The sequence below is a fragment of the Acartia tonsa genome, chromosome 1 (assembly GCF_053477335.1).
Source record: "Acartia tonsa isolate MP-2025a chromosome 1, ASM5347733v1, whole genome shotgun sequence".
Lineage (NCBI taxonomy): Eukaryota > Metazoa > Arthropoda > Copepoda > Calanoida > Acartiidae > Acartia > Acartia tonsa.
Genome location: NC_137260.1, coordinates 27987759 through 28004285, shown reverse-complemented (window position 1 = coordinate 28004285; position 16527 = coordinate 27987759). Strand labels below are relative to the sequence as shown.

Below are 16527 nucleotides of genomic sequence, written 5' to 3'. Positions count from 1 at the left end.
TATTAACTGAAATATTTATTTTCTTTTTAATTCTAAAACGATGCTTGCCATGCTAAAAACGCTACGCCCCCAGCAATCATTATGGGCACTAGAATTTAATCCCCTCTATTTTTTAATTTAAGTTTTACAAAAAAAAACACGGACCACATCTGTTCAGCGGATAACGAGTTCCTTTGCTAGAGACAGATATACATACATCCTGTTATTTCCATATAAGGACTAGCGGCTACGTACCCTTAAATCCTCTAGGGACACTTGGGGATAGGAAGGGGAGGGAGGGGGGGGGGGGGTGGAGAGTCGCAACTACACTTAAGATCATAGTTTTTCAAAAATTTTAGAGGGTTATTTTTTGTTAGGAGCAATTTTTATATTGTGGAGGTACCCTTTCCCAAAATAGTTATAAACATGGCCAGGACATATGTATATAAAGCTTTAATGTAAAGAAAAACCATATCTGTCTAGCAGTTAGCGAGATCCTTTGAGACAAATAGATAAATAGACATCATGTTACTGTTATATAAGGCTAAAAATCAAAGACACCCAAGCATTTTTGGGATTCAAATTAAAAAAAGAGTTATGCGACAGGTTTGTGGGTAAAATGATGCATGGAGTATCAAAATGCAGTTTCACACTAACTTGAAACTTATATTGTGGGATCAGAACAAAAATTTTAGTATTATTTTCTTATGAACATTCTTCTTATTAATATTTTTGACAAACTGAATTTGTGATATATTTTTATTCATGAAAGTACCCCCTTGCAAAAATTTCAGAACAAACTAACATGCTAAAATTCATTGGGTTATACTTTGATCATTGTCAAAATAAAACATTTATTACAACAACCATTAGTAGCAAAGCACAAAAAATCTTGTAATGGTCAAATGCACAAAGTGAGAGCAGATGTTAAGTTTTCTTAACAAATACAAATGAGAGGAGAGAATATGTAATATGTCTTTTGAAGCATGACCAACAGACAGACAAAAAGGCATTGTAAAGAATAAATGTCAAAAGAATCTTCACTGAATATTTCAGCTGTCTCCAATAAGACCTAAGAAAATTACATTTTCCCCTTAGTGTTACGGACTAACTAACACACAGAAAAAGTGAATTATAGAGTAGCTTCACCACTAAAGATTTGATTCTGAATAGTATTAGCTCAAACACCCCCTCACTCCTAAACAAAGCAGCTTCACATTGCTGAAATCTAATATGAATTATCATAAACATTAACAGTCCTTTTAAAGAAGATTGTAATTATAGAGTAGCAGCACTTAACTACTTAACTATAATTAAAGAAGAAAGTTATTTGTAGATAAAAATTTATTTAAATATGCTCTGATGAAAATTCAATTGTAGCTCTCAGTAGAAAATAAAATATTAATAAAAAATAAAATAAAGGCAGCCGTTAGTAATATTTAAGTAAAAAAGGACCTAAAAACAAAGGTTGTTAAATAAAAGGATGAAGAAAGCAAAAATTTACTTTGACTCACTTATAGTCGGAAATTTATTATCAAACAGGGGACATACACAGAAATTTTAAGACCTCTAGCTCTAATAGTGGCTCAGATAATAGGGGAGGGGGCGTCGAACACCACCCCCTCACCCCCGACCGATAAAGATGCGGCAAGGGGCCCGACTGTTAAGAATTAAGTAAATTATACAATATGACATTTAGTCAAATTTCAAACAAATATTTTTTCATTAATTCATTTATAAAAATCAATATTATAAATATGAACTCACAAAGAGACGTTGTATGTTATCATAATACATTTAGTCTGCTATGTAAAACAAAACAAATTTTTTTCTTCTTTCATTGCAGGGATGATTCTGGTACAAAAAAAAACAAAAAAAATAAATTATTTTTAATTTAATTTGATATTACCGTACAATATTTTTTTATATACATAATTTAAGAAATATATTCATAACATCTTCACCTGTCATAAAGACGACATATAAAATCAACATCCTGATAAGGATATTAAAGTTTATGTTAAAAATTTTCAAATTCATTTTATGCTTAAGAAGGAACGAGAAGGAATTGAATCTCAACATTAACTTGTTATTTTGCTTGTATATTTATCATATTTGTTTACAGTTTATTGGTAAAGTTTGGTAATACTTTATTTCGAGTCTATCATGCAGTGTAGTGGAGGCCCATTCACATGGCAGCTGGGTAATGGACGCAGCTCAGCTGGGTAACGGCCGCAGCTCAGACGAGATAGGCCAAGAGTAGAATGAGTACATGAGGCATGTGACGTGTCCAGGATTAGGTTTTTATGGGTGCTGAACTCAAAAATGCTTCTAAAAATAGTTTTGGCCAATCCCTATGGCAGTTAAGTAATAGCTGCTGCTCAGCTGCGAGCAGCTAAGAGTAGAATGATTAGATAGGGCTTGTGACATGTCTAGAGGTAGGTTTTTATGGGTGCTGAGCTCAAAAATGGTACCAAAAATAGTGGCAGCCCATCCATATGGCAGCTGGGTAACGGCCGAAGCTCAGCTGGTAGAGGCCAAGAGTAGAATGAGTACATAGGGCATGTGACATGTCTAGGGGTAGGTTTTCATGGGTGCTGAGCTCAAAAATGCTACTAAAAATAGTGACGGCCAATCCATATGGCAGCTGGGTAACAGCTGCAGCTCAGCTGCGAGCGGCCAAGAGTAGAATGAGTAGATAGGGCTTGTGACGTGTCTAGGGGTAGGTTTTATGGGTGCTGAGCTCAAAAATGGTACCAAAAATAGTGGAGGCCCATTCACATGGCAGCTGGGTAATGGACGCAGCTCAGCTGTGTAACGGCCGCAGCTCAGACGAGATAGGCCAAGAGTAGAATGAGTACATGAGGCATGTGACGTGTCCAGGATTAGGTTTTTATGGGTGCTGAACTCAAAAATGCTTCTAAAAATAGTTTCGGCCAATCCCTACGGCAGTAAAGTAATAGCTGCTGCTCAGCTGCGAGCGGCTAAGAGTAGAATGATTAGATAGGGCTTGTGACGTGTCTAGAGGTAGGTTTTTATGAGTGCTGAGCTCAAAAATGGTACCAAAAATAGTGGCAGCCCATCCATATGGCAGCTGGGTAACGGCCGAAGCTCAGCTGGTAGAGGCCAAGAGTAGAATGAGTACATAGGGCATGTGACATGTCTAGGGGTAGGTTTTCATGGGTGCTGAGCTCAAAAATGCTACCAAAAATAGTTTCGACCCATCCATATGGCAGCTGAGTAACAGCTGCAGCTCAGCTGCGAGTGGCCAAGAGTAGAATGAGTAGATAAGGCTTGTGATGTGTCTAGGGGTAGGTTTTATGGGTGCTGAGCTCAAAAATGTTACCAAAAATAGTGGCCACCCATCCACATTGCAGCTGGGTAACAGCTGCAGCTCAGCTGCGCGCCATTAAGAGTATAATGAGTAGATAGAGCTTGTGACGTGTCTCGGGGTAGGTTTTTATGGGTATTGAGCTCAAATATGCCACTAAAAATAGTGGCGACCATTCCATATATGGCAGCTGAGTAACAGCTACAGCTCAGCTAGGAGCGGCCAAGAGTAGAATGAGATAGATAGGGCTTGTGATGTGTCTTAGGGTAGGTTTTTATGGGTGCTGAGCTTAAAATGCTACTAAAAAAAGTGGTGACCCATCCATGTGGCAGCTGGGTAACGGCGGCAGCTCAGCTGGGAGCGGCCGAAAGTAGAATGAGTACATAGGTCTTGTGACGTGTCTAGGGGTAGGTATTTATGAGAGCTGAGCTCAAAAATACTACCAATAATAGTGGCGGCTCATCCATATGGCAGCTGGGTAACAGCTACAGCCCACAAGCCCTATCTACTCATTCTACTCTTAGCCTCTACTCATTCTACTCTTAGCCTCCCCCAGCTGAGCTGCAGCCGTTACCCAGCTGCCATATGGATGGGTCGCCACTATTTTTGGGAGCATTTTTGAGCTCAGTACCCATAAAAACTTACCCCAAGACACGTCACAAGCCCTATGTACTCATTCTACTCTTGGCCTCTACCAGCTGAGCTTCGGCCCTTACCCCGCTGCCATATGGATGGGCTGCCACTATTTTTAATACCATTTATGAGCTCAGCACCCATTAAAACCTACCCCTAGACACGTCATAAGCCCTCTCTACTCATTCTACTCTTGGCCTCTCACAGCTGAGCTACGGCCGTTACCCAGCTGTCATATGGATGGACTGCCACTATTTTTGGTAGCATTTTTGAGCTCAGCACCAATAAAAACCTACCCTTAGACACGTCATAAGCCCCATCTACTCATTCTACTCTTGACCGCTCGCAGCTGAGCAGCAGCTGTTACCCAGCTGCCATATGTATTGGCCGCCACTATTTTTGGTACCATTTTTGAGCTCAGCACCCATAAAAACCTACCCCTAGACACGTCATAAGCCCTATCTACTCATTCTGCTCTTGGCCGCTCGCAGCTGAGCAGCAGCTATTACTCAACTGCCACATGGATTGGCCATCACTATTTTTGGTAGTATTTTTGAGCTCAGCACCCATAAAAACCTATCCCTGGACATGTCACATGCCCTATGTACTCATTCTACTCTTGGCCTCTCCCAGCTGAGCTGCCGCCGTTACCCAGCTGCCACATGGATGGGCCGCCACTATTTTTGGTAGCATTTTTGAGCTCAGCACCCATAAAAACCTACCCCTAGACACGTCACAAGCCCTATCTACTCATTCTACTCTTGGCCGCTCACAGCTGAGCTGCAGCTGTTACCCAGCTGCCACATGGATGGGCCGCCACTATTTTTGGTAGCATTTTTGAGCTCAGCACGCATAAAAACCTACCCCTAGACACGTCACAAGCCCTATCTACTCATTCTACTCTTGGCCGCTCACAGCTGAGCTGCAGCTGTTACTTAGCTGCCAAATGGATGGGCCGCCACTATTTTTGGTAGCATTTTTGAGCTCAGCACCCGTAAAAACCTACCCCTAGACATGTCACAAGCCCTATCTACTCTTCATACTCTTGGCCGCTCCCAGCCGTTTTCAGCCGGTTCTAGCCGTTTAGCAGCTGGTACTAGAAATTTTAAAAATGGTTGTTGCTATCATTTAATATGAGTTAAACCAAAACTATGTTTTAAAAAGTTGATTCCTACGTAAATAATGATGAATTTGCCCTAAAAATAGGCAAAAAACGGCTAAACGGCTGAGCTGCAGCCGCCAGCCGTTACTTTTCCAATTTTTTGTTCGATTTAGGGAAAATAAACCTACCAAGGATTACCCATGCAAAATTTCAGCTCGAAATTCGAATTCTAAGTGCCATTTGCTCACTGATTACGAGATGGTTGCATTAAAAACCCCCCCCTTTATCAGGGACATAGACAAGTTTTCACAAACATGATAATTAGGAAGATGGTTTGAGTAAAGCCTTCAGCTCCAACTATGTCTTAAAATTGTCTAGCTATTTATCACTTTATTTAAAACTAGCGGCTACGCCTTTAGAGTCCTCTAGTGGCACCTTAAGTGTAAAATAATACGATACCGTGCAATGTTGCGAAGGAGTCTCTATCAAATTGCTACGATACTTTGCAATGTTACGTAGAAGTCTCTATTCGAGGGGAAAAAATTTCGATTTATTGTGATTTCTCTTGGGAGGGTGGTGTTACCCTCCCCAAAAATAGTTATAAACCTTCCCGGGACCTATGAGAAACTACCCTGTTAAGGAGAACCCGATCGGTTCAGCGGTTAGCGAGATCCTTCGGTACTAAATCACAGACACACAAACACACAGACAAACAGACATCCTGTTACTTTAGTACAAGAATTTTACTTTTATTTGGCATTCACATGATTCCAATTTATTTATAACGTAGGTGGTACAACTGTTTTACCAGCTTTGCGGTCATTCTGTATTTATTGTGCCGTTGGCATTCTGGTTGTTTATATTTTACAGGTAAACATTTTTATTCATTTTCACTACGAACTAATCACTAGTCTAATGTAAAAGTGTGGAAACGAAATAATCCTAAAATTATGTTACTATAGCTAATCAATAGTTTAAGAATCTAAATAAAAAATCTTTAACAAAGGGAGAGGTCATTTTCTAGTAAATCCCGTAAAGGTGTGTGTTATAAGGCCTAAAAATAGTAGTAGAACGATAAGGTGCTCTAGATATATGTATTCCCTATTGAATAGAACAATAGGGAAATTTTTTTTTTTTTTTTGATAACCGTACCTGGATTATCTAAAAAAAATACGAAATTTCTATCAAACGCTTTGTTTGGCTCAAACTGACAAAAATTAAAAAAAAATATAATTATAATAATAATGTTTTCTATAGGTACAAGGTAAAGGTTAAGAACAATCTATACCATTAAACAAAGGAAGAAGTCATTCTATACAGGTTGATTTATTATAATTATATTTTTTTTTATTTGTGTCAGTTTGAGCCAAACAAAGCGTTTGATAGAAATTTCAGATATTCCAGGTACGGTTATCAAAAAAAAAAAAAAAAATTTCTTCCCTATTGTTCTATTCAATAGGAAATACAAATATATAGAGCACCTTATCGTTCTACTACTATTTTTAGGCCTTATAACACACACCTTTACGGGATTTACTAGAAAATGACCTCTCCCTTTTAAAATCACATCTTAACAATGCACAGTGGGCCAGTAGGTGTCAAAATACAAAAATTGGGGGGGTATTTGGTTACTTAGTATTTATATTTTTTTCTTTATATGACTAAATTACATACATTAGGGCTTTTAAAAATGATATTTTCAAGGTCCAGGTGTATTTCTGAGTGCGTCCAGTGCCTAACAAAGTAGAGTAGGGTAGCATTTTTTAAGGCAATTTTTGACCACTACCAACCCTTCTTCAAACCAAGATTTCTGAGGCTAATGATGGCCGATTTTCAAAAAATCAAGCTTCAGATAAACGTTACAACAATTGTAATCAGATAATAAAAGTAAAACTAGAAATAAATAAATAAAATGGAATTTAAACAATCAATTTTATAAAAATATTCCTAAAATTTTGCTTTTTTTAAAGCATAGGTCAACTTTCAAAGCTTGTAGCAAATTTTGCCCAGACTTGCCCGGTCTAGGATCTTAACTCTCATAAAATTTAGCTCATTTATAGGCCAGGAGAAAAGATTTTAGCTGCAGCCATTTGCAGCCGTTCATTCTAGAAAGTTTTAAAATTAGCTGGTTGAATTTTGAAAACTACAATTTTATATGTATATTTTGCATTGCGCATTTTTTTTTCAAATAAACCTAATAATATATGTATAAGTGTAACAATTTTTAGTTTGATTATCTCCTTAGTATACTCTCTCTCTCACTCCCCCTCCCTCTCTCTCTCTCTCTCTCTCTTTCTCTCTCTCTCTCTTTCTCTCTCTCTTTCTCTCTCTCTTTCTCTCTTTCTCTCTCTCTTTCTCTCTCTCTCTCTCCTCTTTCTCTCTCTCTCTTTCTCTCTTTCTCTTTCTCTCTCTCTCTCTCTCTCTCTCTCTCTCTCTCTCTCTATCTTTCTCTCTCTATCTCTCTTTCTTTCTTTCTCTTTCTCTCTTTTTCTCTTTCTCTCTCTTTCCCTCTCTCTTTTTCTCTTAACCTGATAATATATGTATAAATATTATATAAAGATTATATCTTTTGTATACTCTCTCTCTCTCTCTCTCTTTTTTCTTCTCTCTCACTCTCCCCCCCTCTCTCTCTTTCTCTTTCTCTCTCTCTCTCCCTCTCTCTCTCTCTTTCTCTCTTTTTCTCTCTCTTTCTTTCTTTCTCTCTTTTTTCTCTCTCTTTCTCTCTCTTTATCTCTTTCTCTCTCTTTATCTTTTTCTCTCTCTTTATCTCTTTCTCTCTCTTTATCTCTTTCTCTCTCTTTATCTCTTCTTCTCTCTCTTTCTCTCTCCCTTTTTCTCCTTTTCTCTTTCTCTCTCTCTTTTTCTCTTTCTCTCTCTCTCTTTCTCTCTCTCCTTATATTTCTCTCTTTCTCTGTGTGTGTGCATATTATTTATAGTGTATTTTTCTTTTGTCCATAAGGCTAACCCTCCCCCCTGACCTTAATTTATCCCCCTTCCCACAAAAAAAAGCATGGATGTCCTTGTATTATGTCCTGAAATAGTGCAGAAATAATAAATTTTATGTTAACAAGGATGACAACATTCAATAAGCGAAGCTCTCTGAAACGGTTGGACAAACAAATATTTACACTTCTAAATTGTTATATTAAAAACCCGTCATACAATTAGCGTAAATAATAGCGTGCCTGCTTGCTGTCAGGGAGGTGTCCTGTTCGAGTCTTGTTACACCATGTTATACTAATGACATTTTGAACGGACAAACTGATAGAAAAGCTATGCATAGCTATTCATAGCTATGCTACTATTCAGGGACAAAAGGGATAAGACAATTGCCAATAATTTGATGTATATCCCCAATGATGATACACAAAATTACCCCTTCTGTAGATTAAAATTATTGGTTGAAACATTTTGACACTCAACTTTCTGAACCAACCAATCAAAATTCAATAAAAAAAAGTCCCCAAAGTTATTTAGTCAATGAATAAGAAAAAGTTATTATAAGACTTTGGGGACTAAAGTAATAAACAGCCCAATGTCCCCTCCCTACCCAACTACTATACTGTTTTTTTCAGCGAGAGAGTGTACAATGTGCTGTTGATTACAATAGTCCCAAAAGTTTTATAAAAATGTTTTCTTATTCCTTATTTCAAGTTTAGGGGCTTTAGTTAGTTTTGATTGGTTGTTTCATTAGGTTTAGTGTTAAATCATTCCAACCAATAATTGTAAATTGAAGTTTGGTAGTAATTTTTTTTAAATCCGTGAAAAATACACCAAAACCACATGAAGGAGGGTTCAGAGGTCAATTGTACATAAGAGCAAAGTTGTTTAGAATATTAAGATATGAAATTGTTCTTTTGGTGATAAAACTGTCAGACAAAGTTTAATAGTGACTTATTGAAAAATCCGCGAAAAATACACCAAAACCATATGAAGGAGGGGTCAGAGATTAATTGTACATAAGAGCAAAGTTGTTTGAAGTTTTAAATTAAAAAATTGTTCTTTTAGTGATAAAACTGTCAGACAAAGTTTATTAGTGACTTATTGAAAAATCCGCGAAAAACACACCAAAACCACATGAAGGAGGGGTCAGAGGTTAATTGTACATAGGAGCAAAGTTGCTTAAAATTTAAATACATGAAATAGTTCTTTTGGTGTTAAAACTGTCAGATGAAATTTAATAGTGACTTATTGAAAAATCCGCGAAAAATACACAAAAACCACATGATGGAGTGGTCAGAGGTTAATTGTACATAAAAGCAAAGTTGCTTAAAATTTAAAATTATAAAATTGTTATTTTCTTGATTAAACTGTAAAATGAAGTTTAGTAGCAATTAAAAAAAAAATCCGCAAAAATTCCACCAAAACTGAGTATACACAAATAAGCAAACTTTTAGTATTTGGCCAGATAGACATTTCATGTTTTACATTTTTTTCTCTAAAACCAATAGTTTTTCAGTTATTGAATTTTGAACCGTTTTGGCCAATTCTGGCCCACTGTGCAATGTATGTCTTCTTTCAATACATGACCGAAGATTAATTTGGTTTACAATGATAGACAGGCATCCTACGTTTTTCATATTTGTGTATTGTAGTATCTTGATTCTTTATTATAAGGATCATCTCAATACAAACTGTTTGACTGAGTCGTGGATATATTCAGGGATGATTAGGACATGGGCAGTAAACTATATTGGTCCCCAACGGTTTCAAAACTTGATCTGTCATTCGTAGGCTTAAAACTTTTTATTAAATCTTGTTTTACAAATCTTTATTGTTCAAACTTTTTCATTGTCCATTGTCTTATACTATAAGATTTTTGGATACGATTGACTTCATAACCAATTCTACCATTTAGGCTACATGGTTCTTTGCCTGGTTTTCTTTGGATCAGCGCAGAGTTGAGGCCAAGAGAGATGGAGCTTTCCCTTGCTATGTTCATAAGAACTATACTCCAAACCAGTAAGCATACTTAATATAAAAAAAATTAAAAACAATGCTTTTCTATTATTAGTGCCGGTCCTTTCGTCTGTAACAGATAGCGCTTATCGTGGATTTATAAATGTTATAATTGCCTTATTGATTTCAAACTTGGCATGGTGATTCCTGTAAAAGTTAGTTAAAAATAGAAAAATAGATATGAACAATAAAATGTATAAAATCTATAGACGTTACCAGAAAGTCCGTACGTCCATTTAAACTTTCTACTTTGACAATAATTTTTTGACATGATATAAATATCTTCTTCGCCTAATAATTTGCAAAATGGTTCCAAGGACAATAAAGCACAATGTTATAAGCGGAGTTCAAACCTATTTATTAATTATTCTTACCTGTTCTATTTAAAAATGCAAGTGTAGGTTTGTTATTTATTTATTTAGTATTACTTTATTTGCGTATTCTTTTGTTTATTTAACCTAAATATTTGTTTTATAACCTAATCACTTCTTTGCAATTAACTGAAAATGCATTATGCAAAATAAACAATTACGTTTATGTTTTTTTTTTATATGAACGTTTTGGCCAATATATCTACAGCTGGGTTATATAGAAAAATATTTTTTTTTGTGATCTGTAGAATTATAATCACATTGGCCTGTTCCTTATGAATAAATACATTAATACTCCTATTATATACCAAATCTTTTAGGTTGAGCCAGCGGAATATTCTTCAGTCCTGCTTCAAAGGTTTGGGCAATGTGATAGTCAAGCCATTGGTTAAGGTAATATATATAAGGTTAATAATGATGATTATATATGAAATCTTTGTATTTGTTCTGACAAGGCTTGATGGTATTTCACACAGGTTAGTTAGGTCAACCAACGGAGGAGAAACTATTCTTTTTCCCAATAGATTAGATATCCCTCTATTGTTTTCAATTTTGAAAATGATAATATTCCTCTTCTGGCATGTTTTTGTATTATTTGATTTTTATTTGTAGTTTTATCTTTTATTTTAGGCTTCTTTGATTGTAACAACTATTGGATTGCTTGGTGTTTCTATTTGGGGAAATATAGAACTTAGACAGGTGAAAAATACTTCATTATACAGTGTGTTTATTTTTATGAGAACTTTTTTGAAAGCAATTTTACCCCACTTATAGTCATCAGAATTTAATGATTAATGGCTTATTTTCTTTGTTTTTTAAGGCAATTAATAGAACAACAAAAAAATATTTCAGTTTTTATTTAAAAAGTACAGTAAAATCTAAATTTCAAAACTTAGGTGTCAACATATAAAAATGGTTTTAGCGCATTTTTCTTTAAAAAAATGGATTTTCTGTAGTCGACTTTGGGGGGCCAGTACTCCCTTCCTGGTTGAGATATGACCTTCAAACTTTGATATGTTCTAGTACATGTCCCTAATAGTATCTGTATACATTTTTAGCTCTATATCTCAACTTTGAAGTGTTTAGCAGCCATTCTTGCAAAAGGTTGATTATTTGAGCATAAGAAAAATGCGCTAAAACCATTTTTAGATGTTGACACCTAAGTTTTGAATTTTAGATTTTACTGTACTTTTTAAATAAAAACTGAAATATTTTTTTGTTGTTCTATTAATTGCCTTAAAAAACGAAGAAAATAAGCCATTAATCATTAAATTCTGATAACTATAAGTGGGGTAAAATTGCTTTCAAAAAAAGTTCTCATAAAAAAAAACACTGTATTTAGCTGGTTTCTATACAAGGAAATTATTTTTTAAAAACAATTACTTTCAACCTGTTTTAAACATGAGTTTACATAGTTAGAACTGTTATTAAAATGTTATGTTTTTAGGAATTTAATCCTATTTGGTTTCTGCCTCCAGAGTCCTACCTGGCACAATGGCATCAGTACAACTCAAAATTTTATCCTTCAAGTGGAGAAAAGGTAGGTATAATTTCATATTCAGAAAAATCCATAAATAGCTTTTTGGAAACAAGTGTAAGGAAGACCAATTAAAATTTTATAAATATTTTTCTTGGCCAGAAAAAAATATGTTTTTAAAATACTTTGAAGAGTCAAAATGACACTTTTAAACAAAAATAATTTTTATTGAACTGCCTAATACCTACTTATTAAGAAGACTATTTACTTATCTTTCTAGAATGTTTCTAAATGTACTACATTATGGGATCACTGCATATTCATAAACCCTGTTTCCTTTGGGGATTTTATAGTCTTTAGAGAATTCAATTCATATGATTGTTTCTTTTTAAGGTTACAGTTTTCATGGGAGACCTAAAATTACCAGAAGAATTGGATAAACTTGATCTTATGCACAAGTAAGATTTCATATTATTCTATTTCTTTATTTTTTAAGTTTAGAAGAAAAAAATTTTAGTTAAACTTTATCCTTTTATAAAAGTAACAGGATTTATGTCTTTGATTAGGATATTGAACCCAGAACCGAAATGGTTCTCTTTACAATGAAGCTTCTTATACGTCAAGGAAAGTTTATAACTATTTTGCGGAAGCCTATTCCTCCCCCCCCCCCTCCCACCCCCTGATCAGCTGAAGAACATTACAAAAAAAGATTAAGTGGAGTGTTGTATCCCTGTCCTACCATCCCTAAAGTGCATCTAAAGGATTTTAGGGGTGTGGCCCTTAGTTCTTTATAACTTTATACATGACACGGACTTAAAGTCACGCCATAATAATCTTTTCCTAGGTTTAATCTGTACTTTCTTTTTTATCTTTGATATTCCATTCCTTATTAATGTACAAGAAGCATGTAGGATTTATTACGTTTTTATGACTATCAATTTAAGATATTTTTGGTCACATTAAATTAGTTTATGTTTACTAAAATCATTTTAGGGAGCTTGATCAAAGTACTGACATAATATCAGCTGTAAACAGCTGGTATACTGGCTTTCTAACATACATGGAAAATTTCCCAGATGGTAATTATTCATTTTTTGGTATAGCCTAAGGTTAAACATAGCATTGCATCTGATACAAATAAAACTCTTGCATTGGGTTGGTCAGTTTAAATTATGTTAAATTATTGCCCTTATCGACAGGGCTTCTCATTGGGCTAGGCCTGAATCAATTGCATAAGGATTGGGTGTCTTGAGCAATAATGATATTTCAGCTAAAGAATGGAACTAGTGATAATAAATCAATGTAGAAATAAGCGATAAAAATTATTTATGAAGTATAAAGATAAAAAATTTTGATAGAAAAGAATTGAAATATTGCTTTCTACAAAATTAAATATTTTTTGTGTTAGATGGACCTGTTCTTGATATGACAGAGGGTGTTTTTAATTCGAGACTAACTCAATATCTTTTCAGTCCTACAGGAAGTCAATACAGGTTAGTTTAATAATTTTTTAGTACTTTAAAAAAATTGTATTTCAAAAATGAAAATGGTTTTATACAGATTTTCATTGATTTTTTTTCTTCAAATCCTAAAATTATTTAGACTTCCAATCTTTTTTAAATAATGAAAGATGTAAAAGTAGAGCGTAATATAAATAAGATATTTTGTATAGGTTTCTGTTTCAATATGAAGAACCAATACAATGTGGAAAAAGTGCTCCAAAAATTCAGGTAAAACTGTTGTTAAAACTGTTAAATTCATGATTAAAAACATTTAATTAAAACTAGTAAAAATGCACAGCAACTTATAAAACTAATTAAGGGTGCAGAAAAAAATTTCTTTCCTGGAAAAAAATTTGTTATTTATATTTTATTTTAGTTGTCACTTATGGATTTCCAGCACAGATTAATGGATGGGCCTAAAGAACAAATTCCAGCTATGAACAGAGTAAGTAAGACCCAGAAACTGAATTTATTCGAAAAAATATATTTGGTAATTTCAGCTGAATTTATCGTGATTTTGGAGGGAAACGCTTTGTAGTAAAGAAGACCTTTTTATCTGCCCCCCAAATATTTATTTGAATTTTATTTCGCTTGTTGGCTATGCCTTATTCCTGAGTAAAATCATTGTTTGATTCATTTATAATATTCGCTCTACTTTTGAACACACTGATAAAATTCTTACTTTTTTAGGCTAAGGAAATTTTCAACTCTAAGAACTTCTCTGGAATAGTGTTCCCCATGGCGACTGGATATGCGGCTTGGGAAACTGACGAGGTAATGAGGTATTTTTAGAGGAGCTTTACTCTAGATATATACATAGAATTTAATTGAAGATTTTTGTATTTATCTATTCTAAACTTTAGAGCTATGAGTTAGCTCTAATGGTTAAGAAAATTACATCCAAATGTGGAGGTAAAGGGGTTTTTAGCCCCCTCAAACTTTTAAACCATTCATTCTAACCCCTTTAAATGTAAAAAGCTAGACTGTCGGCGTCCCTGGTTAAGAACGCATAATAATCAATAATATTATAAACTTATTTATTTTAGATTATTTCAATTGAGCTGTTCAGAAATATCATACTTGCCATGCTCTGTATATTCTTAACAACGTGGATTCTTCTTTTCAACTTTGTTGCTTGCCTACAGGTGACTCTTGCCAACTTTATAAAATTTTTAAATAATTTGGCGAAGTTTTTTGTTATTGAAAATATAAGGATATGAATATGGATATAGGATATCCGTGGATGTATTAACAGGGAAGAATTTAGCTTGCTAATATGAACCTCCTCATTTATTGGTCAGTTCATTCATTAAGTAGGAGAAAAGGGTATGGGGTAAATGGAGTGGACCCCTCATCCACCCCCTTTACCCCATATACTATCGTTATTTTAGCCAGCTGCGAGCATCACTTTATCAGATTTCATGAAAATCAGTGCAACATCCAAGTAATAATATATCGATTAATATTATTATTATTAATATTACAATTGCAGTAGTATTATTTCTTTTTTTTATTGTATAGAATAATACCTTAACCTATACATCCATTTGAGGCGTGGATTTGCTAGGTGCAGTTTAAAGTTTAAATATTGCATTAAATTAGATGGAACTTAATGTTGAACCTATTATTAATGCTCACTTCAGGTTTAAAAATTTAAGAATTACCTAATGCCTTTTATTTTACTAGCGGCTTCGCCCCTAGCCTCTAGGGGCTTTAAAAAAAATACGGTGAAATTCGTAAAAGGACCAGGGAAATCTTCAGCAAAAAAAAAGGACCAAGGAAATCTCCTGCAAAAGAAAAAAGATGGGGTTTTTTTTTTGTTTTTGGGGGGGTTGGGGGTGTCCTACCCCCCAAGAAAATAGCCTAAAACAACCACAGGACCAGTAGGTATATACCCTGAAGAGTAGAATCCAAGTGGTTAACGAGATCTTAAGCTTCAGACGGACGGACGGACAGACATCATTCTACTTTGTACTATAGATTATATATTTTTATTGCTTTTTTTCAAAGTTTGAAAAGTTGGCAACCAATCATAGTTCAAACTTGGCACTAAAACTTTAAGCTATAGAATGACGAAACGAGTTTATAAACTTTGAAGAGGAAGGGGGGGGGGCGGGGGTATAATTTAAAGTCCATTATCCCGTCTCTCTTTGTTCTATTTAATTTATAGGCGCTAGCACAACTTTTAAACAAATCCATATTTTCTACATATAATTATTATTATCTTATCTGCCGGCAAAACGCATGTTGAAACATGTGACTTGTTTTTATAAGCTTACAAAATAAAACAAGTTATAGTGTACATTTTTAAAGATTTACTTTTTTAAATGAATATAAATGAAATATATTTAAATTTATAAAAAAAAATTGCTTTAGGTTGTAATGTGCGTGGTGTTAACACTGGTGAATGTTGCTGGATTTATGCATTTCTGGGAGCTCACCATCGATACTGTGTCCTCCGTTTATCTCATCATTTCTATAGGTAATTACGTTGTTCTTACGAGGATGATATTATGACCTCGTTACTTCTTGTCTAAAACTCGCGACTGCAGTATAGCAATCTACTCTTAGTTTGGGGAGAGTTGACGGGTTCAAATTTTTGCCAAATCATTACTAAAGACCTTCAAAGTTGTACCTACTGCTGCTGTGTCAGATGCGTGCTTTTGATAGTAGGAGTAGTGGTATTACCTTCACAAAAAAAAAACAGACGCATCTCATCACACAGGTAGGACTTACAGACAAACTTCATGAAATCTAAGAGCATATTGTCTGCAATAGTTGGGATGTTAGTGCCTTAGGTGGGGTCTACTATAATTGTCTGGTCCTACGTTGTTATCACCCGCCTCCGGCCTTCTGAAAGGATAATCAGAGCAGCTGAGTATTTTGTAAAATAACAACCAAACAGACAACTAACTATTTGTCTGGAAGTGCATTTTGACTGGCACCGCGGCAAAGCTAAAAAATAGATGGAACCTTGTTTTCTTTTAAAAACAAGGTTTATGCTATTAGGACATCAATAATGTCACCACTATGAAATCAACTGAAATTAGTTTTGTATAATTGTACATTATGGCCTGATCAAATATTATATGGCGCCAGATTATTTGACCAAAGTGCAACATTAAAACTGCATACTTTAGTAAAGAAAGGAGGGATATATAAATTGAAGTTAG

The 16527-nt window shown here is 34.6% G+C and overlaps 1 protein-coding gene across 1 annotated transcript in view; it reads left to right on the top strand.

The window, feature by feature from the left end:
• The window catches only part of LOC145316728 (patched domain-containing protein 3-like), a 46720-nt gene that overhangs the window by 25276 nt on the left and 4917 nt on the right, over positions 1-16527 (top strand). The window contains exons 18-30 of the mRNA XM_080157442.1: positions 5836-5915; positions 9904-10007; positions 10696-10768; positions 11006-11074; positions 11823-11915; positions 12246-12310; positions 12846-12931; positions 13261-13345; positions 13525-13582; positions 13731-13799; positions 14045-14128; positions 14401-14499; positions 15731-15836. Coding sequence (XP_080013568.1) covers positions 5836-5915; positions 9904-10007; positions 10696-10768; positions 11006-11074; positions 11823-11915; positions 12246-12310; positions 12846-12931; positions 13261-13345; positions 13525-13582; positions 13731-13799; positions 14045-14128; positions 14401-14499; positions 15731-15836 — 1071 coding nt within the window. The remainder of the gene's footprint in view (positions 1-5835; positions 5916-9903; positions 10008-10695; positions 10769-11005; positions 11075-11822; positions 11916-12245; positions 12311-12845; positions 12932-13260; positions 13346-13524; positions 13583-13730; positions 13800-14044; positions 14129-14400; positions 14500-15730; positions 15837-16527) is intronic.